Source organism: Chanos chanos, chromosome 4, assembly GCF_902362185.1.
Source record: "Chanos chanos chromosome 4, fChaCha1.1, whole genome shotgun sequence".
Lineage (NCBI taxonomy): Eukaryota > Metazoa > Chordata > Actinopteri > Gonorynchiformes > Chanidae > Chanos > Chanos chanos.
Window position 1 is genome coordinate 45371036 of NC_044498.1, and position 26009 is coordinate 45397044.

General features: G+C 40.5%; 2 protein-coding genes across 4 annotated transcripts; one reads left to right on the forward strand and one right to left on the reverse strand.

Annotated features, from left to right (window-relative positions):
- Positions 1–1771: 1771 nt before the first annotated feature.
- On the forward strand, positions 1772–7151 carry emx1 (empty spiracles homeobox 1). Its single transcript, XM_030772711.1, has 3 exons — positions 1772–2114; positions 4477–4661; positions 6984–7151. The coding sequence occupies exons 1-3, from the start codon at positions 1772–1774 to the stop codon at positions 7149–7151; spliced, it is 696 nt and encodes a 231-aa protein (XP_030628571.1).
- A 2403-nt stretch (positions 7152–9554) lies between these two features.
- On the reverse strand, positions 9555–20422 carry sfxn5a (sideroflexin 5a). Of its 3 annotated transcripts, XM_030771220.1 has the most exons (14): positions 20298–20422; positions 19135–19203; positions 18288–18365; positions 17898–17924; positions 17441–17495; positions 16827–16852; positions 16412–16465; positions 16175–16231; positions 15873–15938; positions 14706–14796; positions 13006–13121; positions 12288–12373; positions 10870–10987; positions 9555–10108 (listed from the first exon to the last, which is right to left on the reverse strand). In XM_030771220.1, the coding sequence occupies exons 1-14, from the start codon at positions 20352–20354 to the stop codon at positions 10031–10033; spliced, it is 978 nt and encodes a 325-aa protein (XP_030627080.1). In that variant the 5' UTR covers positions 20355–20422; the 3' UTR covers positions 9555–10030. The 3 variants fall into 3 exon arrangements, with proteins under 3 accessions (XP_030627080.1, XP_030627081.1, XP_030627082.1); XM_030771221.1 differs by lacking the exon at positions 19135–19203; XM_030771222.1 differs by lacking the exons at positions 10870–10987; positions 12288–12373; positions 13006–13121; positions 14706–14796.
- Between the last annotated feature and the right edge of the window lie 5587 nt (positions 20423–26009).

The following is a 26009-nucleotide window of genomic DNA, read 5'->3' on the forward strand; positions in this document are numbered from 1 at the left end:
ATCATGTGTTCACCCCAAATTCCTGTACCACTTCGATGGCCTCGTCTATTATCCTGATGTTAATGAAAGGTTGTTGGTGAAACACGGCAAGTAAGAGTAACGAATTCCCTTACTGCACTGAAGTCACCTCACTTACTACTACTACTGCTGCCCGAAATAATAATAATAATAATAATAATAATAACAAGAAAAAGAGGAAATAGAAGATAAAGAAGATAAAGAAGAAGAATCGATCTTAATAATCATTTTCTCATTTATATTTTCATGATCGTTGATAAACTATGTATACATTATCATCTTGTATCGCTATATATGTGTATGTGTTTGTATATATATGTGGCCTATATATATGTATACATATATGTATGTATGTATGTATGTATATAAACACACACACACGACACGGATTTTCATGATTTTGTTCAAATTAAATTTCCCGGTGATGATTTGTGTATAAATTGTAGGTAACATTAGCATAATGTAGCCTATAATGTAGCCTTATGTAGATTACTATTCATATGCAGCCTGGTAATTTACAATAAATAAGTATTCTGCGGAGTAAACAAGTAAAGGAATTTATTTAATAAAAGCGAAACGAGAATCACCTTTTCAGCGGAGTGATGATTAAAATACAATCTATAAATAAACTTCGAAAATGAATCTTTCAGTATTGTAGTATGCTTAAGTATATTAATATTCAGGCAAAAAAGTTAGGCTCGACATTAACATCATTAAAGTAAAACGTTTAGGTTCGCGCGTTAAACAAGCAAATAAAATCTCCCCACGTGTCCCAGATAATCTTTCTCCCCTTTTTTAACGGTGGCTCTCGAGAATGAATGAGTGAACGATATAAACGAGATGCAGATAAAAGTCATGTAAACGTCGTGAAGCATTGAAAGAACGTTATACATTTTCTAACCTGTTTCAAGATATATGTGTTGGACGCGTGGAGTGCTCTATTCGAATTAGGCCTAGGTAACTGTCATCTCAATAAGAACATCAATTTGAATAAAAGCTCCAAAATAACTTATCGATTTATTTAATGTGGGCAGCTGTGCGTCTGCTTCTTATCTGCTATTAGTACGGCTTCTCTAATTATTCTACGTCTATTACCATTTCAGTTTGAACAACTTCTTCTGTCCCTATAATAACCAAATTACAATATCAAATTATCCCCATGGTTGGTCATGTTGTAAAGTTAAAATTGTTCTCTGGATATCAAATCACTCTGACATCCGCCAATTTCGCAACATGATCTTTAATGACCTCTCTGTTGGACCTGTATGACTCTATGAGAGAAAGATGGGAGATTTACAGGAAAAGTTTTTTATTGTTCATCATAAAATAAATGATCTGATAGAAACAGGCCTATTCAAGAAAACGAACAAACTAATGCCGTAAATTATTGGTCTTAAATTAATGTTAGCCCCGCCCATTCCTGATCCTCTTGCGCCAGGTGCACTCGTCCAATCAGTGCGCGGCTAATGCAACTGCCTGGCGTCAAGCAAATTCAAGTCTATGGACATCAAGTTGCTAAGCACACTTCTTCTCTCGTACTTTCAAACACTGCATAGCTCAATGGATTGTTTTTCAGTCGTTCCCTAAGCGCAGCACTAACCTGCAGTTAGTATCCATACTCGTAGCATTGTTCGTACTTCACATCGAATTATGATAGTTTCTATGTGAGTTTACGTCCAAACAGAGGCAACTGAGGAGATCTTGAATTTAGGCATATCACTTTTTACGGACTTCATCTGAACCGTCAAATGCAATGTTTTCGCCGGCAGGGAAGCGGTGTTTTACCATTGAATCTTTAGTGGCAAAGGAGAGTCCGTTAACAGCTGAGGACCCGATCCGCCCTACAGCGCTCAGTTATACAACCCCTACAGACAGCTTCCTGAACGGCTACCAAAGCCCCCCAGGCCGTGCGCTCTACCCCAACCCGGACCTTGTGTTTCCTGAGACTGTAAACCATCCATCTCTGAGTGTGCACCCGCATCAGATCGGCAGCACGCACCTTCAACACCCGCACTTCTTTGGCACGCAGCATCGCGAACCGTTGAATTTTTATCCGTGGGTGCTACGTAACCGATTTTTCGGCCACCGGTTTCAAGGTAATAGCGTTCAAGATAAATCATTCCAATAACAGAGAAATTTTGAATTAACCAGTTATGCATTTGAGCCTACTTCGCTGTAACTAAACTTACATTATTCTTTCATAGTGACCACAAATAACTAATAATAATAACAATAATAACAATAATAATAATAATAATAATAATAATACAGTTTGTGTGTTTTATTTTTTCTTTATGCGTGGCGATAGTGTTATTCAGCCCAGCTCAACGCGTAAGAGAGGATCCAGCAGCCTATACGCAAACTTATCTGCAATATTCTTGTCACCTCGCTTCCTGCCGAAGGCTACACTTCCTTAGCAAGCGGGCTTAGATAGCAGGAATTGTTTTGTGTCGCGAGCTGTAATGAAAATGTCTGATTAGCCTCCAGACAAAAACACAAATACAGCAGCTCACTTTTCCGTAGGCGCTACGAAACAGAAACGCGCGCGCGCGCGCACACACACACACACACACACACACACACACACACACACACACCATTCTTGAACCATTCTTAAAGCTTGTTCTCATATTATTATTATTATTATTATTATTATTATTATTATTATTATTGTGCTGTTGCCGCTACTGCTACTGCTAGTGTAGCTGGCCTAGTTAGGCCTGCTGTTGCTGTTGTTTCTGCTGTCATCTTAACAGTGGTGTTACTAGCTTTTTAGCGATGTTAATCTTTGTATAGGTACTGATAAGTGATATAACTGAGTAAAGAGGTCTTCGACCTTGGCTAATTAGCAAATTGGATTGTTAATTGCGCCGAGGGATAGTTTCAATTTGATGACATTGGTGTTCAAGGTTACTGCTTTACCTGATCACTCTAATTTCAACTTTGATATCGGTGTAAAAATGACGACAGATGCCACGAATGATCCTTCTTGTTAGTGACAAACATTGTAATGCTCTGACTGAAATTCAAACAGCAGATGGAGCGCGGATAGCTTGACCCAAACATGTAGCAATTATTGCTTGATTGTGTTAAAAAAAATTCCCACCGTGTGCACACCAATATTGGCGTCTCTTATGTACCCCAATACCTTACCTATATTGAAGCTACTTAGTATTTTTAAATTACTATAAAAACGCATGTGTAAGGTCCATCATTTTCCCACCTTTGACAAAAAACAGCAGTTGCAGCCTGTCCTCGTGGAGAATTTTGAATCCTTGTGATACTGCATTGATACAGCTTTGCTCCCTCATAATTATACGATGAAATTGTTTTGATTATTTAGGACTCTGGTTTTCTTGTTTTGTTTTGGGGTTTTTGGCATTTATTCAACAGATTCCGAGGTAGTGTACTGACATTAACTATAGGCTAGCTACGTTACAGTAGCCAACATGTCGACTATAGGCAATGGGAAGCAAACATAGTCTAAATGCATATTGGGTAGCCTACTTACTGTTCAGCCACAAAAAAGATCAGTCAACCTGTGGGCTTTGAATGTGAATATCTCATAACATATACAAATCGTCGGCGCAAACGCGCGAGAAAGTAGAATTATTTGTTGGAATGTATTGGAATTTTCTTTTAGAGCGCCAGCGCTGTCGCTCCATGCCCCTTTTACATTGAAATTTAGGCGCAGAAAGGATACATCTTCCTGTTTTATCATCTTAATGTAGTCTACACTTAATAGTCTTGATTTTGTATATCTTTGCTTGCAAAATGACACAAAGCGCACAGGATTATTTATCTATGCCATGTGAGATGTGTTACATGAAAATTTACAATAATTCTAAACAGTTTTGAAGGTGGGTAAAGTTAAACTAAATGCGTCAAAGTGTAACGTGATAAAATAAATTAATATTACTTAGTCTTATAAATTATAACAGTAATAACCGTTAAACTGAAAAACAGAAAAAAAATTAAACGCTTGCTAGGTTTAGCTGTAGGCTACCAAGTGCTTTAAAAACAGCGCTGCCATATAGAGGCAAACCAACAAGTTCAAAATCCAGCATATTATTACTATTTGAACCATGGTAAGTCCCTGCTACGTAAAGCAGATAGTCAAACTTTCTCACGTAGGATACAACACATAAAACAAATTAACAAAAGGTCTAGACAAAATAGGCAAATCTCTGAAATCGTTCGAAATTACGGACCTATTTTAATCTTCTTGATTAAATGTTTAACATCTGAATTTGGGCCAAGAGCTCAGCGGAGTTTACTGTGTTCACTTTTCAATTGGTGTTTTCCGGTGTATTCACGGTTTCAGACCCGCAGGAGACTAATGAAGCAGCGGCTTATTTTAAGGGTCGCCTGCTGAGTTACTTTCCAGTTCACTGAACCCTGATGTGGAGCGTACTGATTCTCGAAACCCACTTTGATTCTTTTTCATTTAATTTTCAGGGAACGACGTCTCACAGGACACACTGCTGTTGCACGGTCCGTTTGCGAGGAAGCCCAAACGAATCCGCACAGCTTTTTCACCGTCTCAACTACTTCGTCTTGAACGAGCATTCGAGAAGAACCATTATGTCGTAGGAGCCGAGCGGAAACAACTCGCCAATAGCCTGAGCCTATCCGAGACACAGGTAGACACACAAACTCACACCATACAAAACCGTGCGTGAATGTGCATGTTTAAATATTAAGTGACAGAGGGCCCAATCCTGTTTGAACGTTTTTCAGTACTATAAAACGTTATGCTGTATTGGAATAAATTAATTTACATGTAGCCTAGCTCATGATGAAAACGAATGACAACGAATTTGATTTCATACGCAAGGCTATTTAAAGAGTTGATGCAGATTTTAAAATACTACTCCATGGTATTTTAAAGCACTAATTCGCCGTATTAAAGTCAGTGACGTGAACGTTTTCTAAATGTCAGGTGCATTTTTCGGAATTTTAGCCTACCTCAATTCCAAAACACGAAAGCAAGAAAAAAAAGTAATACAAGCCTAGAGTAATTCATTATTAAAGTAATGAAGTAAGATGTTGAAAATATTTTGGATAATGCGGGAATACGAAGCAGACCTGCCCAGCCGCTGCGAAAAATAACAACAAGAAAAAAAAAAACGGATCGTTTAATTGTTAAAGAAAAAAAAAGCTTGTTTACAAAGTATACAAATAAGAGAGAGGTAAATTATTATATGGCCTGTAACTATGTGTAAAATCTATAGAAACATTTGCAGTTGAACAAAAATTCATTTGGTGACAGCCCTGATAAAAAAAAGCACAAAAATTCTTAAATTCTTTAGTCCCTAAAAATATTTAATCGAAAATGCGGAGTTCATTAGTACTGACACAGCTGGCCTCGAAGGTGTTACAAAGCTTATGGACATACACGCATACAAAACATATAGACTATGTATATATGTATGTATGTATGTATGTATGTATGTATGTGTGTGTGTGTGTGTGTGTGTGTGTGTGTATATATATATATTTGTATATGTATGTATGTATAACCTATTTTGCCTTAAACGATGACTGATTCTTTACTTTTTATGTTGTCATGTTGTCGTCATGATGTAAGAACCGCACTGATAGATCTTCATGGACATATTGCCTCCCTCTTGGCATATGTTTCCTTAAAAGAGAAAAAGTACGTTTTTTGTAAAACATTTGGCGCATTTTACGAGCCATAAATTGCACATTTTATTTCCGAAATTCAGTCAAATGTACGAACCCTGGCAAAAGGGGTAAAGCCGCAGCTTATAGTCCGTTTCACAAAACCAGAAGAAAGTGACAGAAACCACTTTAAGAAAAAATAAAGCGAAGTTTTAAAGCTCTTTCCTGGACGGGGTTGAATGTCTGAGTAGGCTATCTCATCACGTAAGCCAATTACGTGTTGCCTCGATACATATCAGAAAAAGTAAAGACATGCTGCACTGAAATTAGTATGACTTTTCAAGTGTAATGCCAAAGCTAAATCTCTGATTAAGCGCGGAATTAGACAATTTTAAGAATCCAGACTACATTTTAGGAGGTAGGCCGTATCAGTGCTGTTTCGGTTTTCAATAACTTTATGAAGCGAAGAAAAACTACATTTTTATTTCGGCTTAAGGTTTCAAGACATGTACAAGACAAAAGTGGCCTAGGAAATCATTCTCCTGAACAAACATATGTGCACGACTCCAATGTCTAAATCAGCTGCCTCAATACAAGCTAATATTCAAGTTAATGTTGTACAAACACAGAGAATGGGCTAGTCCTCAATTGTAAACCATGACACCAATCAGTTAGTACTGACAGACTCATTTTTGTTCGATTATGTGGCTGGTATTTCCATCATTTTGATAGTCTTCAAGATTACATTTATGAATGTAAAAGACATTTATATGTTTATGTATGTCAAGACTACATTTATGAATCTCTTCATAAATTTATCACTAATATAATCTTTGTTTGTGTGATTGGATTTTTTTTTTTTTTACCTAACCGGTTGGTTATTCTAAAAATCTGAATTGCTGAAAAAAGTTATTAAAAGTGTATTTTCTCAGTTTCTTTTTTCTTATTTTTCTTACCTCTCTTTCATAGTTAAAGATTATCTGTCTAAACCTGAAAATTATGCTGTGAATTTCGACACACTGGTAGGCTGGGATCAAAGTTACAATCACTACTCTCTCCAAGTAGAACATTTTGATAGTCCCTTCCACCAAAGAAAAAAACCCCAATATTAAACATGCAAAAATAACTGTTCTTTATTCCTCTCAGCTTTCTTTTCATTATTTTAAATAATAGCAGATTTTTTGTAAATACAAAGCTAAAAAGAAAAACAGAGAATAATAGAGAGTGTGTCATTATCAGTCTTTGAGAAAACCACAGCCCGCTCTGCCCCATAGCCTCTGTCGTTACAGTTACTAAGTTCTTCTGACCTCCGACCTCTGACCTCTGGCCTCCCTCCACAGGTGAAGGTGTGGTTCCAGAATCGCAGAACCAAGTATAAACGACAGAAGTTGGAAGAGGAGGGACCGGAGTGCACGCAGAAGAAGAAAGCAAACCATCACATTAACCGCTGGAGGATTGCTACCAAACAGACAGGATCTGAGGACATAGACGTAACATCTGACGCTTAAAAACCCACCGATGAACTGACCTACACCCTTATTCAAACATTAAAAAAAAAAAGAGACCAAGAAAAAAAAAAGCCCTATTTATTACCTAATGTTATTAACAATGATTATATTTGAGATCCCAACCCAACAGCAGCAGAGACACCACTGACGTGGGCTGGTCGGCGGTGACAAAGAAAGCGCAAGTGTGTGTGTCTGTGTGTGTGTGTGTGTGTGTGTGTGTGTGTGCGCGTAAGTACTTTTTAGAGTTAGACAGCCTCTTGTCTTACTACTGATCACACTCTAAAAGGACTGTAATCCCCCTTGGCTACTGTCAGCCACTTTAAACCGCGATATTCGTTTTTAACAAAGGAAATCATCTATCTTTCCTCGTTCCATCTATCCTTCTTTCATTATCATTCCCTCCTGTCAGTGTTCTAAGAGTGCGGTGATAATGATATGGGTACGCTTTTCCTTTTTCTGACATTACACGTCCAAAGTCTACATTTTATCGGAAACATACAGATATATTCGAAGATACCATTTTAAAAGTTCGTTTTTTCTGTGCCATGTTCTCGCTTTAAAAGTGGCATATTGTGTATTATTTTACGCTGTGATCATGGCCATCACCCGATCTCAAAACTATTTGATCATAAATAACACCGCTGGAGACAGGGAACTCATCCGGAACTTAAAAATATTTCCATAACAGAGTACAACCTGTTTGCTCTGCAACCCCTCCTCAAATTATTTTAATAGAACAGAATGTTATGACAAGAATATAATTTTACAGAAAAACCAGTACATACATGCACCAACAAAAGAAAGGAGGTGTCTGTGTGTGTGTGCGGTGTGCACGTGCGCGCATGTGTGAAAGTTTGTGTGACGCTGGAACGTGTTTGGGTGAGCGTATGTGTGAATGCATGCCATTATTCAGTTCTGCTGTCGCTGGTTTGGTTCATGCTGGTTGATGTATGCAGGTTAATATGTGGCAGTTCCTTGAGCATTTTCTCTGAATCATAAACTAAGCTGACAGTTTGCCAACTAACGCATTAATATCTTCTGACTGTATAGTACAAATACCATATGAATTTTCCAGAAAAAAAAACCCAACCGTAACAAATAATAAAGATGTTTTAGACACAATTTCTCATGGAATGTTTTTAACTCACAAATGAATTCCACTAAACACACACACACACGCACACGCACACATACATACACACTCACACATCATATATCAGCAACAGCTAATCACTCATCTACCAGTGGCTTCTGTGAAACTTCTTAAGAGTCTTTGAGTTCAGGCAAGAAAAACAAGGCAGGCTTTTTAAATGGTCTCAGACATGTATACTCAAATGGCACCTGTTAGCTGTTTCCCTCGTCCCTTCTCCTTGATATCCTGTTAAAAGAAACACAGGTAGTACATGTCAAGTGACCCTGTGGGTGACCTGTGACCTTCTCATCTGACCCTTAGCCTGTTCTGTGCACAGAGAAGGGAAAGTAGCACATATACACTCACATTCACACACATACAAACTTACGGTGACACCTGAGTATGATGGGTGTGCTGCATAGACTCTGTGTGTGTGTGTGTGTGTGTGTGTGTGTTTGTTTTGAATCCTCTGGACATCCTATCCCATGCACAGGTGCACTCTCTACAGCCACAAAACTCAGTCGTTACATCACACGTTCCAATCATTCCCAGTGACCACTCCTTTCTATGACAGCTGGAAAGAGAGAGAAAGAGAGAGAGAGAGAGGGAGAGAGAGAACAGTGAGAAAAGAGCGGAGAAAAAAAAAACAGAATGAGAGTGTAAAACAATACTATATGCACACACTCCTTATCAGAGTTAAATCAAAGCGCACTGCATTCATCTCTCTTCCTCTTCCTCCTATTAATCAGGCTTCTCCCTCTCTCTCTTTCACTAACTCCACCTCTCTCGCCTTTATTTTGAACACCTCCCAGTACATTCTGTTTTGATACAATAAATACACAGGAAACATGCCAGTCTTGATCCCCTGTGTGTAAAACTCAACCTCCTCAGCCTGTGTTTGTGTATGTGTGTGTGTACTGAGGGAACTCGGCTGTGGTTAATGAATCCAGCATGCGGCTTCATGTCCCGCTTTACCTCATCGTGGTTCACCATGACCTGTTACCATGACAACCAGGTAGAAAAACACAGTACCCGCCCTGATTCTGAGATGAATCTAAAGATAAGGGAACAGAAATTTACACATGCTGTTTTACAGTGCTGCCCATAGACCAACTCAAACCCAACAACATACAATCGGATACAATTTAAACTGGCTTTCAGGGGAGTGTGTGTGTGTGCGTGTGTGTGTGTGTGTAAAGTGTTCGTGGAGATAAATGACCTCTAAAAGCGTTTAAAACAGACAAAATGAAATCAGGCAACAAGGAAGCACATTCAAATTAAATGTGTTTTAATGAATGACATTCAAAGAGACTCTAGGATGTTAGTTCCACACGTTTTGGTTTTTTGGTCTGTAATATTTCACACCCACATCACAGTAAACAGAAAAGCAACTTAGTAGACATTATGAAGACAATAATCTGAGATTACAATAATGATTCAGTCTCAGCGACACACGAACCCACAGCAACAGATCTATACATACTCAGGTTAGCTGCACTTATGTGTGGGTGCATGCTTTAGTGTGTGTATAGACACCAAACACACACACACACACACACACACACACACAGTACACAGGTAAGACCCTGTGCATGGATGATATCATAGCCACTTCTGAGTGAATGCCCTATGAACAATAGTGAGGCATGTGAATGTTAAAAACCAGTGATTGATTCTGCACTTGTGTCTGGTGCCCTGCACTGTATCTACACTTATGCACCAAAGTGGGATCGAGTGTTTTGATAGGTCATAGACCCTTGTTGTAGGTGACAACCGGGCACTTTGTTGCCGCGGCAATCTCAGGCTCAAGGCGAGACACGGCGATCTGAGAAACAGAGAAAGTTAGCAGACAGTACAAAATATGTCAAAAATCGTATAATGTGAACTCTGAAAATGCATATGTGTTGCCAGAAAACCTCTATTTGTTACATCTGATGTTGTGAAACAAGCATTAAGATGTTTTTAAAAAATGATGCATATTTCCCCTGTACTGTCCACATTTTCCATCATTGCAAATTTTACTCTTAATATGTACATACAAAACGAAAAGAAGCAACACACTGGTAAATGTCCAAATCGGAGCTAAATCTTGCAATATTTTCCTTTGAAAACAGATGGCAATGAGTGTTTGTGAGGCGGAATCTGAAACAGACGTCCTGGAGAGTGTGAAAACGGGGGGGGGGGGGGGGGGGGGGGGGTAGGGAGTGGGGGTTACAAGAGCAGCGTTTTTTTGGGAGTGTGTTCGTCTGGAACCCTTGGATAGGTGCAAAGAGGGAGTGAGAGGAGAGGAGGAGGGGAGAGAGAGAGAGAGAGAGAGAGAGAGAGAGAGAGAAGAGCAGAGGACAGGAGTGAGAAGAAGTTGGCGGCACATATGTCTGTAGTTCAGTTACCATATGGAAGAACAGCTTATTACAGAGAATATTAATCATTACCCATCTTTAGTTAAGAAAGTGAGGGGGAGGAGGAGAGAGAGAGAGAGAGAGAGAGAAAGAGAGAGAGAGAGAGAGAGAGAGGGAGGAAGTGTGTGCTGGTGCCTGTATATAGCGTGTGTGTGTGTGTGTGTGTGTGTGTGTGTGTGTGTGTTACCTGACTGTTCTGAGGGAACAGGCTAATGGCAAGTGGCAAGGCTAGACTGAAGGCAGACAAACAAACCAGACTGTGTACCGGCAGCACGAGATGCCTGCGTTTCGGGAACACAGGAAGTCTAACAAACACAGACACACACACACACACACACACACACACACACACACAGAAACAAGTATAAAACAATGATTAACAACACAATACATAAAAAGTCAAATCAACATAAAACAAATTTAGAAGTCTATTAAATTTATTTAGTCATTAGAAGTCCATTAAAGGCCTGCCATAATTAGCAAAAACACACACTACTTATAAACACACTAAACACACTCTTCAACACTTTCTCTTTGCCATGTAATTGTTCTTTGGCTGACATTCTCCTCTTTTCTCGCTCTCCCTCTGTCTCTCCTCCTGGTCACAGTGCAATGTGTGTGTGTGTGTGTGTGTGTGTGTTGGGGGGGGCGTTGGTACGGGGTGGGATAGCAAACTCTGCAGGAGGCCTCTAGTGTAGTCCTGATTTAATGAAGGCAACGGCTGCTTAATGACGAATTCATCAACACATACTCAAGATGAGCTTTAATTGGCCAACACACACTCAGAAGAGACCAGGTCCACTGTGTACGCGGGTATGCCAGAGAGAGGGAAAAACACTGAAGTAAATTCATAACTTCAGAAAATTCATCATTTGTCATGTTCTTAATAAATCATTTGTGAGTGAACGGTTCATGGAAGCACTGTGCAGGTTAACTGTGGTATTCTATTTAATATTAAGCGTAGCCATGCCAAGATAAATGAATGAAGTGCATGACGGCTTACATAAACATACTGGCAGTTAATGTAGTTTTACTGAACTGACAACATAACCACACTTTCTATAACTTAAGAGGAAGAAAAGTCTGTGTTAGGCATATACATGCTTGAGTACACACACACACACACACACACACACACACACAATCATAGACACATAGCACTCAACACTTCAATCCATCACAGGACCCCTGCACTAGCCCTCTCCCTGAAATGACCCACTGTCCCCCTGTGTTCGCTCCATTGAGTGCCAGTGAGGGTGAGCTGACAGGCAGCATAGCAAAGGACAACCCACCATTTACCAACCTATACACAGACAGTCACACACACACACACACAGACACACACACCTGTGAGTTTAGCGAGATGAGACGGGGACAAAGACAAGACCCTCACATTCCACTGTGGAACAGACCCCTGACTAACACCGTCATCAACCAACCACAAGAGGACACAGACAGACAGACGCAGACACACACTAGCCTGAACTTTTGTTAAGACACTCGTTTCTGATATAGTGATACTAAACTGAGTTGAAGATCCTTCAATAAATCCTGTGCAGAAAGATTATATTTGGAATAATATTATCCCATTGCATGACCTCTGACCTCTCCAGCAGGGCCATCACCATGGGCGGCAGAACCAGGATAGGCATAGGCAGGACCACACGTGTCACAGCTGTCTCCAAAAGCGCCTGAACAGAAATCAGTCCACAAATAAATTGATAGGTAAATTAATCAGACAAAATTTAAATTGTATTAGAGATAAAAAAAAAAAACAAAAAAACACCAAGATCATCACACAGGGATTTTTATTGCATCTTATGATAACACAGATAGAGAGAGAGAGAGAGAGAGAGAGAGAGAGAGCAAAAGAGGGAGAGAGAGAGAGAGAAAGAAAGAGAGAGGAGAGAGCAAAAGAGGGAGAGAGAAAGAGAGAGAGAGGGAGAAAGGGGTGAATTCTCAACCTTTAAAGTGTGCACTGCTTTCAACAAAGAGAAGCATACCTAAAAAAAAACATGCTGACCGACACACAAAGCTCATATTGTGAAAATGTATGGAGCAGTGGACATACTTTACCTGCGGGTATGCTCAAGAACTGCTCCGAGGCTCGTACAAAGTGAATCGCTGCACTGTTTATATAGCGATCAACCATAACTCTTGTTCATTTGAAATGTAGAAATTTGTTATGATTGGATCAAAAATTGTCGGGGGGAAAAAAAAATATTTTTGCAGAAAAATCTTACACACATGAACACTTATACACATAAACACATCCTTGGTTGATTTTGATCTTTGATGTTCATCATGTTAAAAGCCCACTCACATGCCTGGCAGCCAGTCTAGATGTGCCAACCACATTCCCACTGTCGTCCAGCACGCTGATGCCCTCTGCCAGCTCACTGTGGCGCATCAGCAACACGTTACATACGTTGGCAGTGGCTGCGGAGTCGCAGGAGAACCAACACCATGTTAAAGGGTAGCATGGACTGCTGGGAAACTAGTCACATTTCAGGCTTTAGATGTTTAAAGTTTAAATGTGAAGCAAAGAGGGGAAAAAACATCATGGACGTATTTATAAAACTAACCCAAAAAATTGTGTGCGAATGATTTACACTCATCATGAGAATGTTTTGACATGTCTTTGAGGTCTGAGAACTGTGAGTGTGCGTGAATCTGTGTTAGAGCGTGTGTGTGTGTGTGTGTGTGTGTGTGCCTGAAGCCTTTTTAATTTGCTGGCCTTGTGCTGTGTGTTATCACTGTTCAGGGATGCAGTGTTATGTGGCTGAGTTAATTGGCTAAATAAATAGCTATCCACCTCTGAGGGGTTCAGACCCAGACCAATTAACCACAACACACACACACACACACACACACAATCACACACATACAATCTGGTTTTTAAGTAGCAGAGTTAAGGATGTCTGCTTTAGATCATCCACGGTGGTCTCACAAAATAATAAGTATAAAAAGCACACAATCAACACAATAAGCGCTGTGTGTGTATGTGTATGTGCATGTATGCATGTGAGTGTATGTATGCATGCGTATGTGTGTGTATACGTACACACGTGTGTGTGTGTGTGTGTGTGAGAGTGTGCCTAGAGGATGTCCTTCAGATGTTAATAGAAATGCAGGCCGTGGCCAGATTGGCTTATTACTGATAAATCTTGCCTTTAGGTCAACTATCAGATAAGAGGAGAAAAAATAAACAGACAAAAACAAATCAAAGTCAAATTTCAAACATCTTGTATCGACTGCATTTAATTAGCTTGGTTTAATTACCTTTTACGGCTAAACGCTGAAGAAAAACAACAGCAACAACAACAACAATAACAACAACAACAGCAACAGCAACAACAACAACAACAACATGGCGGCCTGGAGACAGGGAGCCCAATACTGACAGAGAGAGCATTTTAAGCCTAATTAACCAATTAGAGAGCTGCAGCCAAGAGCTAACGAGGCCCGTTACCCAAGCCCAGAGTGGCAAAGTAGGGACCTGCTGATTTAATTAAAGGGATTGGGAGACAAGGTTGGGGGGGGCGCACAAAAACAATTTAATTACAGCCAAGTGTCCCCATGGAATCATGGGATGGACTGCCTGAGTCCCCCCTCTGGGTCTTGTTTGAGGCGCAGAGTGCTAACACAATTCCGAGATAACATTTCTGCCGGCGTTCCCTACTGACACTTGCCGAAAACATACATAAATAAGAATAAACAAACACTCATAGTCTGCTACAGGTTGAAGGAAAGCGCACTGTCATTTAGAGGCTAAGTGTCCTTATAATTACAAACATGAAGCCTCAGCTCTCCCACAGCGGAAAATAATGACCAGAATTTGAATTATTATTAATCATCATTATTCAGGTAATGTTGATCATTACTCGTTTACTCATTTACACATTTGCCTCATTTCTGCAGACTTCGATCACTGTGGGCTGGAATGAAAATCAACGAGAATCAGAGAGGGGTCCAGAGGAAGCGATTTCAGCGCGGATTAAATCGACGCACGCTTTTACGTACCTACGGCGGGGAAAGGGACGAATCTTTGGATCAAAACCCGTGTGGCTGGACTGAAACGCTCAGCTCTCTGAATCAGAATATTGAGTCCTACCTAAACACACACACACAAACACACACACACAGAATCAAGTCTTTCGTAGTGCAGGAGGGGGCAACAGAATTACCCATACTACATTGCAGTCCTTTTCACAATCTACTTAACTCTGCTTGCCTCTCATAGACTCAGCTGCTCCCCTCTTTAAGGTACCAATTCTGCTCTATGCTTAATGGCTTTGCTACCCTACATTCCCTCTATGCTATACTACTGTATGGGATTTTGCACTATTCATACCACTTCACATAAAAACACAAAAACTCAACACTAAATCTGGGGACACATCCCTATTACTCTAAATCTGTTTTGAAAACAAATGCTTTATCAAATGCTTACAAAAAACCAAAACCATTCTGAATGTATGTGATCAAATTCTATCTTAAATGTGATCCTAGCTTCAAAAAGAGGAAAAAGGAAAACAGAGGGAAAAACATTTTTAATGTCCTCGGCCCCTGTGCGTGCTGTACTGAAATATGGGCCATGTGGATGGCTGGTGTGAGAGGTCAGGCCATGCCCAGATCATAATCTCCTTCTCTGAAAGGTCTTTTGAAACTTCCATAGCTACTTTTCCAGTCTGTGTCAGAGCATCCTTCTATGGTGTCCTTACCCTGCCTAGTAATGATTCTTCTAGTGAAATGTGTTTTAATTAACTGCCTCCTTCTTCCCTTCCCCACAGGGCACAGAACCATTTGGAGCCTTCGTTGCCGTGGTTATGATTGTCATGCTGTAGGGCATCAAGCCACCACCCAGCAGGCCACCTAATTGGTTCTATGGGATGCAGGCAGGGGCGTGGTCACTCTGGCATATGAACCCAGTTCACTAGTGAGACTGAGGAAAGCACTGAGTGTGTACTTCTATGTGTGAATGATACATGCTCCAACAGTTTGCTTGTCTTATTCAAACGGACACTTTAGAATAAAATGCACGTTCCCTCAGCAGTCTGATTTCCAACCTAGCGTTAGATAGAAAAAAAAAACAACCGAAATGTACATATTTAGATAGGAGGATTTCTCCTCATGAACTCTCTGAAACTTTTAAACACATCAGTGTGTGTACGTGTGTGGGAGACTCACTGCTATGGTTACTGCACTGCTGACTGCTCCCATGTAACCCTGCACAAACGTTGACACTGGTGTGGGCTAGAAGCACAGGAAAAACAATATTTTACAAAAGGATAACACACAACGAGACAAAAGGGATGATAAAGAACCGAGAAACAATAAAAAAAACGATTGAGGAATATCTTTAATCTGAATCCTGCTCCTTTTCTTACAGCTGTCACTAATCATCCAACGCAACCTTATACATTTGACATTTCTAAATATCAGAACCTCTTTAGGAGAATAAAAGGGATTAAAGTCTAAAACCGTCGTACCTTGGTGGCATTACGATTGCAGTAGTTAACACATGCATTGTGACTCTGGTTCAACCACTGAAATGAAAGAGTGACAGAGAGAGTAGAGAGAAGAAAAAAAAACAACAACAACCGTATAACTGGTAAAACAACAACCACATACCACTGATGCGTGTACATGACTGCAAATAGCAGACTATATCTGTGTAAACGCTCCCACAGATAAATGAACATACTCAGTGAGGCTGAGAACTCTACCTGCCAGAAGATAGTGGAGGCCAGGGTCTGATTGGGAAGCAGAAGGCCTATCACCTGCACACATTGAATTACGTGAAATTGGAAATTTCAGGTAAGAATACTGTTGCACAGTACCTGGAGAACAGGATGTGATGTTGAGGTTTTAAAATAAGAGACTTTTGCCAGTACAAGAATCAGCATTCTCAAAAACAACAAAAAAAAACCCTCACATTTACACGAATTTTAATGGCTATGAATAGTTCGTTTCTATTCCAAAGTCTAATTCACTGAGTTAAAACAATAACATTCTAAAAGCATGAATTCTAAGAAGTACTTTATATTGGATTCCATGTGAAAAACTCAGACAAACAAAGAATTCATGTAAAACGGCCCAGTGTCCTAGTGTCTCAATGCCTCTGCAGCCATCATAACTTACCACTGGTGTACCAAAGGGCACATAACCTGTACAGAGAAAGGGAGAAGCAATAAAGTGATTGAGAGAGAGACAGAGAGAGAGAGAGAGGACACAATTTCAGCCAATTAATGTAGATTTAAAGAAATGTGTGCAAGTATTTGAACTCTGTAGACCAGTCCTCTATGACCCGTAGATAATTACACTGTGAATACACTCACATATGGCTAAAATCACCATTGACCTTTAATATGCTAATCATACTCAGATGTGTCTGAAGAAACTTGTCGTTCAGTCTGACAGAGAAGCAGTCGTGTTGCTCCCAGCAGGTTCTACATCCTTCTCTCTCTCTCTCTCCCTCTCTCTCTCTCTCTCTCTCTTTTCTTCTTCTCCCCAAATAGCTGTGTTAACACCAGACTAAAATACTCCTCTTTCTGTGAGGCCCAACAGTGGCTGTAAGCAGCAGGGGGCAGACGTAATCAGAAGCCAACTTTAATCAGAGCCCAGCGAAAGCATGACCTTTCCCCAACCATCCGATCTGCGCAGGCCCCCCGCCACGGAGCCCGGGTCTCCGCAGCGTTTAACGAGCAGCCAATGACCTCTGAAACGTACAGTCACACACTCACTCACACCCCTACCTGACATGCGAAAGGGCATGGGGATCTTCTCTCCTGTGTCAGGATGAATGATGGCCTGGAGACATAATGAGCCCCGCGAACAAGGTAAAGAAAAAAGAGAGGAAAAGAGAGAGAAGGAGTAAGAGGGGGCAAGGGGGAATCCAATACCACGCTCACCTGTCACTTTTCACTTTTTAAATTTCACTTAACATCCCTACAGTGTGTTACACCAGCACTGTGAGAGGGAGAGAGAGAAAGAAAAAAGCGAGAGAGGGCTAGTGTGTATGCAGGTGTATGTGTGTCTGTGGATTGTGTTTTTCTACAGTAACAATGTTAAACTTACTGGTCAACACGGACCAGTAAGATGCACCTGATAGATTAAGGTTGTAATGTATTAGTAGAGAGAGGCTTATGACAGATTTAACTACACTGAGTGAGACAGTCATCAAAACCAACTCAGACTAAAAAAAAAACCCACCTGTTTCACTTTCTGAGCTTCCCAAAGCTAGAGGGAGAGGGAGAGTAGAGTAAGAACGAGAAAGAGTAAGAGCGAGAAAGAGAGGGAAGACAAAGATCAAGAAAGCATGATTAAAACAAATAATAGTGATGTCCTCTGTTTCTGGGCCCTACCCCAACTCATCATACGCTTGTTTTGTGTGCAAGGAGCAGTTAACGAAGAATTAGACATAAAAAGATACACCCACAGCCTCATCACCATGGCAACATCACCCCTCTCTACAACACAGTTTGGCCACTCCTCAGACCCTTACTTGACCTCTGCATTTTCATAAATAACCTTTAGCCTTTAATAAGCATTAACCGGAACCACGACCATTATGTGAGGGCCTGTGTTTGTATATGCTCTGACCTGTGCGTTGGTTATGCCTGGAGGTAAGGTGCCATTTTTAAAATGCTCCAAGAGTGCGATACACTCCTTCAGACGGCGCTGCAAGGGGAGGGAGATAAGAATCACTATTTGTAATGTCCTTAAGAATAATTTGTGTGTGAAGTCATCCAGATAGACTCATTTTTGGAATTAAACTTTTAAGACCAACTCACTGGTAGTTTAAGTAAGTCTGGTAAACTGAAGTCAAATTATTTCACAATTGTTTCATTTATAAAATTACGAATTGATTAACACATTAAGTCATTCCTACTGACTCGTAAGCATTTCTTTGCCTTTGTATATACAGTGTGTGATAGAAAGAGATGGAGTTGGGTGGATCCACAGTACGTGTGTGTATGACACATGTACTCATTAACAGGGCATGCTAAGGGCATGCCTATCGCCCTGTGGGATGGAGAGGAGGTGATATGTGAGTGTGCGTGTGTGTTCTCTAAGCTCACAACTGGTCCTCTCGTCCACACCTTTTCATATCCCATGAGCCACTGCAATTACTGTCATCACACACCCTGCTAACAGTCTCATTACAAGCCAGTAAGTACACACACACACACACACACACACACTCACAGAAAGAGAGAGAGAGGTACTGCGAGTCTCTCTCTCTTCCTTTCTCTCATCATACTTCTAAATAAGAAGAGAAAGCCTAACAGCACAGTAATCAGGAAAAAATATACAACTTATACAGACGTTTTGGCAGTAGACAGAACTTTTTGCCTACTGTACATGTCTATCGCGCTTCAGTTCAATTCTGTGACCTATAAATGGTTAAGAACAAATCAGGTGTCCTTTGAAAATCCACGAGGTGTACCTCAGACACGAAGAGTGTGCGGGGGTCAATCACATCCAAAAAGTGTCTCAACCTGCCATAAAAGGAACCCTAGGACAAAAGAACGACAGAGAAAGAGATACTTGTTCATAGGTGAACCCTCAATTTTTGGTGAGAAAGTAGTGAAGAGTAGGCTACGCGCTCTTCATAAACTGAATTCCCCAGTCCGCTCATAATGAGTGCATCTCTCATTAGTACACAAATTCTTTGGCAGCGGTTGTTTTTGCCAATTCATAATAACATAATGACATTTCATTAACTTTCTTAACTGTTAATATTTTGAGGCACAAAAAAACTTTCACCAAACCGAAGAACCAGCTGTTGAGGCGCGTGAGATGACATGAGTGCGCGCCAGTTGTGGAGTGCGCCAGGTGCTTCAGCCTCATTACATGCGCTGACAAACTGTCTGTGCGTTTACGTTCAACTTTTTTTTTCGCGGCGCACGCAATTAAAATCTTAAACGTATGTGTGTGTCTCCGTTTTCCCACCGTTTACCGCATATTGACTCGAGCAGACGGATCAGTTTAAAGTTGTGAGGGTAAGTCTCTCACTGTCATAATTACAACAGATGTGTATGAGGAGTGATTAAGAGTGGGGACTCATCACTGTCTTTTAGCTCTAACGGGAAGATGAGGTGCGTTTGAACATCAGAAGTCTCCCTTACAATATTTCGTAATTGTATTGGTGTAATCGGTACATCAAATACAGGTAACCTATTCGATGTCCCCTGGCAATTACTTCACCTAATCATGCGACACCAAAATCCAGTATATCTGTTTCAGTTATGGCCAACGGCACACTAACAAATAACAAATACTCGAAAAAATAAATACCACTAACTCGTTATGCCAAGCTCTTTCCAACAGGGGTCTCCTTAGAGGCTGAAACATTAGGACCTTACGAGATCATAATCAGGATATATTTGCAATAGCGATTTCTATTCGATACGCATTATGAATTACAAGGATGTTTCTTTCTGACTAAAGTTTAATTGGTTGAATGGGTTCGATTAATCATCCACATTACTTAGTGAACGTAGCGGTCCACATGAACATTTTTAAATCGAGCACATGCTTTGCTCCGCAGAGTAGGCTGATTTCGTACAATTTGACACTTTGCATGCAGCCGGACCTCGTTTAGTTTACCTGATCGAAACGAGACTCCCCAAGCTTAAAATTGGGATACTCAGCACAATCAGACATTGTAGAGAAACGCTAAGTTAATATAAGTCCACGGATCACGTTTTCTTTAGCTGCAAAACAACTTGCGATCTTTCCAAAACTTCGCAGAAACTTATTAGGAAACTGATCACACTGAATTTGGGGTAGTGTAGTTTTTACCAGATCGATGCGCGACCCATCGCCTCGAGTGGCTTAGAAATACTACATTACCCAATAAACACATCAGCGGCTCTACTAGTGCATTATGGGCAATGGAGATCAATTGTGAGCTGTTGCAATCATAGAAGTTGGAGTTGTGGCTCAAATAATTCTGTGGTTGCAATAAAGAAGAAACTGCTGTGTTTGATATACTGTACTGAGTAGTTCTTACAGTGTCCTCTTTAGAATCTGCAGATGGTTTATTTAATACATTTAATTTCTGTCATTGCACTTAAAATGGCAGTTTGTATAAATTATTTGATAACACAGAATTAAAGATAATTAAACAACTATAAAATTGATCTCACTGATTGTATTTCAGTTATTGTTAGTTATTGTGTGAGGCAGGATGGCAGCATATTAAATTTGCAAGACACAAGAGCATATAAAGCTTATTTTGATCAAGTTTATAACAGAATGGGTGTGTTTCCCCCACAAGAAAATATATTTTGTCTACAATTACACTTTCAAAATTACGACTTCTGATACTGACGCATACCTTTATAAAGTCAGTTGTAGATTATATTATGGGGATAAGCATATAGGGTTATGTACAGTGTAGGGGTCTTGTGCAACATGTGAATAGCAGACCTCACACAGAGATCTGCATTTCATCCTGCATGTGATTGCCATTCTAATTGACCTGCATGACAGAATTAGGTTTCCTGTTGGGGTTTTTTTCCCCTTTCTTGCTCCAGTACATACACAGCTGTGTAACTCTGCCTTATATTTGTATCAGAAAAAAAAAATCACATTTGAAATGTGTTTTAGTTGTGATTTCAAAAGATTTTGAAAGCCTCATCAACACTTGTTTCTTTCTTGCATGAATCTTTAGTTTCACTTTTCTATCTGATTCACCACCTTTTTGCTCAACCACTATTCTTCTTGATCAGTCAAATACTCGTTGATTAAATTTACTCTCAAACTGAAATAAGCAACACCAGCAAAACAGTACAAAGTGAAAACAGTTTATTTTTGTTGACAGAGACTTTTTGCCGTGTGGTTCCAGAACAGACCAGAGTAGAACACACACACACACACGCACACGCAAGGGCGCGCGCACGCACACACACGCACGCACAGACCAAAAAAAAATCACTCAAGCTGTCCCTCTGGCAGATTAACACACTCCTGCCTCTAGTTTATGCTCATCTCAGAGAAACACCCATGTATGAGTAGACTACGACTGGAACCTCAAATAGTTTTTAGGCTCTTCCAGTACGAGCTGATGTGTAGTGTAAGGTTAACACGCACAAATGTGATAACACTATTCACATCAGATCTGATTATCTGTGACATTAATCCACAGAGAGACCTAACTGAAAGCAAACCTCAGTCAATGAAAAAGGAAAACTTCATGGTCTCATCAAATTGAATGGTCATTATGCATTACAGAACCCATAAGATTACATGTTTCCCAATAAACTTTGTAGTTCTGACATAAAACTAGCCTCTGTTTAAATTGTCCTAACTGGACAAAATATTCCATTTCCAAGTCCACGCATACAAATAAAAGTGCTGTGAATGAAGTAAACACAACGTTTTTTTTTTATTTTCAAAATTAAAACTACCAGAGTTTGAGCTACAAAACAAGTAGCCTTTATTATCAAATCTACTTTTAAAAGCATACAAATCAGCTTCTACATTCATTCCCATCAAACATATTCTAGAACATTACATTCATCCAAGGACACTTGTACATACTTCCTTACTAGGTTACAAACTGTCTGAGACATTATTTGTGTGTCTTTTTATCTGTGTATGCTACGTTTGCAGCCTTAGTGAGCCCTCTCTACCCCATTTCAAGATTCATGAGACCTGTTACCAGTCCTGAACGCACAGAAGTCTACTTTCTAAAACCCACAGAATCTATCTATCCCCTGTTAACACTGCTTTCTTCAAAAGGAAAAGTTTGCTGATTTTTCATGTTCGGACAATTGTGTTCTGTCCCTTAACAAAAAAAAAAAAAAAAAAAAAAGCTAAACCGTTAGCTTTGATAGCTGAGTTTGAGGACACCAATGCAGAGCTGAAAACAACGGGAGTAAAGCGCAGCCGCTGTTTACAGTTATGAAGACGCGAATGTTGGCACCCTGATGCCCAGCTATCACAGCGCATTGAACAGTAAGACCACTATGATATAAAAACATGAAAAATTAAGAGAACGTTTCCCTTAATACAGAAACCCGAACCTGATGAATGTTAAGAAAAAGACCAGCATACTATGAAGAAAAAGAAAGAAAGAAAGAAAGAAAGTAGCCAAATCAAGTGGAAAAGAATTTGGGAAAACATACCCCCCCCCTTCAAAAAATGTTATAATTTCAATGAAAATACCCTTAAGCATAACAGCCGAATATTAAACACGACCCAAAAAACAAAACTAAACGCAACATTACATAATACATATAAAATGTGAGAGACAGACCCATTATAAGAACTGTAAACTTTTTTTTGCCTCTGACTCAAACATGAACATCCCGTGATCCACCAGTCAACCAGTTCAACTTGAGAGACGTGAGCAGAGTAGAACGGGTTGCAGTGCTTGGAAATGCATTAGTAATTAATCACATTAATATGCCTTAGATGAATTACATCTATCGAATCAAATTCTGATTTTCTAGCTGGGTATCACTGTGAATAAATGTAGAACAGCTACACAGTAACATTTCCCTACACTGATAGGATGAACTAGTGCAGAGTGTATTTGTGTGTTTTCTGAAGGGCAAGACACAGGCCTCTACCACACGTCTACACAGGTGCTGTATTGCAGGAAACATCAATAGTGGCAACATCAGAGTAACATTAGACTAACATTACAAGAACATTACAGGGACATTGGCACAGGCAAGTGCTATTTCTGTGCTCAGAATACTGTTTTGGAGAATGAAAACTGATTCAGTTACCCTCATTTTTGTTCAAAGTCATACGGTGGGGGAATTTTTTTTTTGTTAAATATTTGTTCACATTGCTACTTTAAGGCAGTCACTTCCTTTAGTTATTTAGTTTATAACAGTCTGAGGCTGATAATGAAGTTTGAGTACCCCAACCCTTTGAATTGCATTTTTAACTATGAGATGCATGGTGATTTCAACCAACAAAACAAATATGGTAAGGCAGCATTTGGCATTTCCTCAGAGTGGCATATATGCAGTAGAGACAGTATATATCTCTTTCATAACACCTGAAAGCATTGGCAGCAATGTGCGTGCATTAGTAGGCAGGGGGAAAAGGAGGGGGTGGGGACTGACACACATACAGACAGAAGAAGGGAAACCAGCATGTTAGTGTGCACTTCCGCTCTTCAGCCTGTCAGTAAAGCATGATAGATACAGTGGGAGGCACAAGCAAATACTGAAATGACTTGATTCCTCTCTCTCTCTCTCTCTCTCTCTCTCTCTGTCTTATACACGCACACACACACACACACGCGCACGCACGCACGCACGCACGCACGCACGCACTCACACACACACACACACACTCTCTCTCTCTCTCTCTCACCAACACACACGCACGCACGCACACATGCGCACACAGAAATGTCTCTCTGAGGAATCAGTCTTTGTAAGCAGCTGAGCATTACATGTTAAACATGTGACATGCCCTATAAACATGATGAAGAGGTGGAAGCAAAAAAGACACTAATTAAGACGTCTTCGTGCAGCAGAGACTAAAGTATTCACACAAGCTCCTGAGGAATGGCACCCAGGCCCTGTGGTTGACAGGTGGTTTTGGTAAGTAGCTAGAATAACGTGCCTCGAACATCTGTCTTTTTGAAAGGCAGAGCACATGGGACGACGGACAAGAAGTCAAAATCCTGCAGTCAGGGTCTGGGATTTGGTGAGGAGTGCACTGTCTACCCTTTCCTATTGCCCTAAAGCAAACTCACCTGCAATAACCTGGGGACCCCTTCATTTACGAGGGTCCAGGTGTGTTTGGATACAGTTAAGCATGCCAATTCTGAGTCTCCTCCTCCTCCTTGCCCATCCAGTAATGCCAGTGCAGTACTCTACATTTACGGGATAGCAGCAGCGGTGCAGGAGTTGTGGCAACTGCCCAAAGGTTTTTTTTTTGAGGGGTTAGTGGAAGGTTTTGTGGAAAAGTTTGCAGAGAAATTTGCGGTGTCACTTGAGCTTGGTGCGGACCTGAAGCAGCGTGGGCTTCTGCTCCATGATGCGTACGAGCAGAGTGTCAATGTAATCTTCAAGGTCTCTGATCATAAACTTCATCTTCTTCAGCTCTGCCTCACGCTTCTCCAGCAGCACGCCTCTACGTTCGAATTCCGCCCGTTCCCTTCGGAGCTCTGCATCCCTCTGTAGGAGGAGCGACACCAGCTCACTGTGGTTCAGGTGATAGTATGAGCCACCACCTTCCACCAGAGTCTAAGAGAAAAGACACAAGAGGAGAGAAGAAAATGCCCATTACAGAATAGTGTGTATTAGTAATGGAGTCCCATTAGAAATCTCTTTGTTCGAGAGCAACGCATTCTAGTGGCGAAATTTTTCTTCAGCGCTTGAAAGCCCAACAACATTTTAAATGGTCTGTAAAATCTCTGATGTCTTCCTGAAAAACTGTTGCAACAGAAATCTTGCACCCAATGCATGGTTTTATTCTGCTGTAAGTAGTCATTCTTGTCCTGCAAAGCGTATGAGTTTACACGAAGAGGCAATGAGTAATTGAGAGACAGCTTAATTCATGAGAACTCTTTAAGAGGGGAGAAACCACATTATCTAATTTGTAGCTCTGTTTGGTCATATCTTGATCTTATCTTAGATTCGGTCTCAAGTTTCCATTTCCTGTGGGCATACCTTATTCTTGTCGGCTTCCTGTTCCCCGTGGTGACTGGCGCGCCCAGGGTGGATGGTGGACTTGAGCTTCTCTAAAACCGAGCGACCTTCCGATCTTTTCTCTTCTGGGGGAGTGAGTGGCTTCACAGGATGTGGACTGCAAAGTAAGATTACGATCAAAAGAGTGGGGAGAAGTGAGAGAAATCAGTCATCGCGTGAAAAAACATCTATCATCAGAACATGACAGCATCTACAAAGAGAGGAACACAGACCAAAAGGGACATGAGCTGAGACAGACACGTTTCCTAGAGAATGAAAATGAACAGTGAGTGATGAACGTGAAGTAAAAGGCCAGAATGGCTGTCTGGCTCAGGGTTCAGGCTCAGCTGTGATGACACGTTTATGCTGAAATGGTAATCATTTGTGTTACGCATTACATTACAGTGTCACAAGCCTAAATGATTTATTTAAATTACAATACCAATATCATCGCATACTTGGACTCCAAAACCTACACAATTTACGATTAAGACACACTTCTCACACATACGCACTTACAGAGGGACCTTTGCACATAAGGTGAACTGCTTTATGCCTTAGGGCCCTGTGGTTTTTGTACCAGATGTGTGTATGGAAGATTGGGCCGGGTAATTAATTGTGATCCCAGCTGCTAATTGAACTGTGTCTGGTTTCC

Bases quoted from the DNA above. Each gene is read 5' to 3' on its own strand.
- emx1 (XM_030772711.1), top strand. From the start codon at position 1,772: ATGTTTTCGCCGGCAGGGAAGCGGTGTTTTACCATTGAATCTTTAGTG. The intron at 2,115-4,476 runs GTAATAGCGTTC...TTTAATTTTCAG, and splicing joins TTTCGGCCACCGGTTTCAAG to GGAACGACGTCTCACAGGAC. The intron at 4,662-6,983 runs GTAGACACACAA...CTCCCTCCACAG, and splicing joins TGAGCCTATCCGAGACACAG to GTGAAGGTGTGGTTCCAGAA.
- sfxn5a (XM_030771220.1), bottom strand. From the start codon at position 20,354: ATGTCTGATTGTGCTGAGTATCCCAATTTTAAGCTTGGGGAGTCTCGT. The intron at 16,466-16,826 runs GTAAGTTATGAT...CAATGTGTGCAG, and splicing joins TGCCCTTTGGTACACCAGTG to GTGATAGGCCTTCTGCTTCC. The intron at 10,109-10,869 runs GTAACACACACA...TCTGTTTCTCAG, and splicing joins TGTTCCCTCAGAACAGTCAG to ATCGCCGTGTCTCGCCTTGA.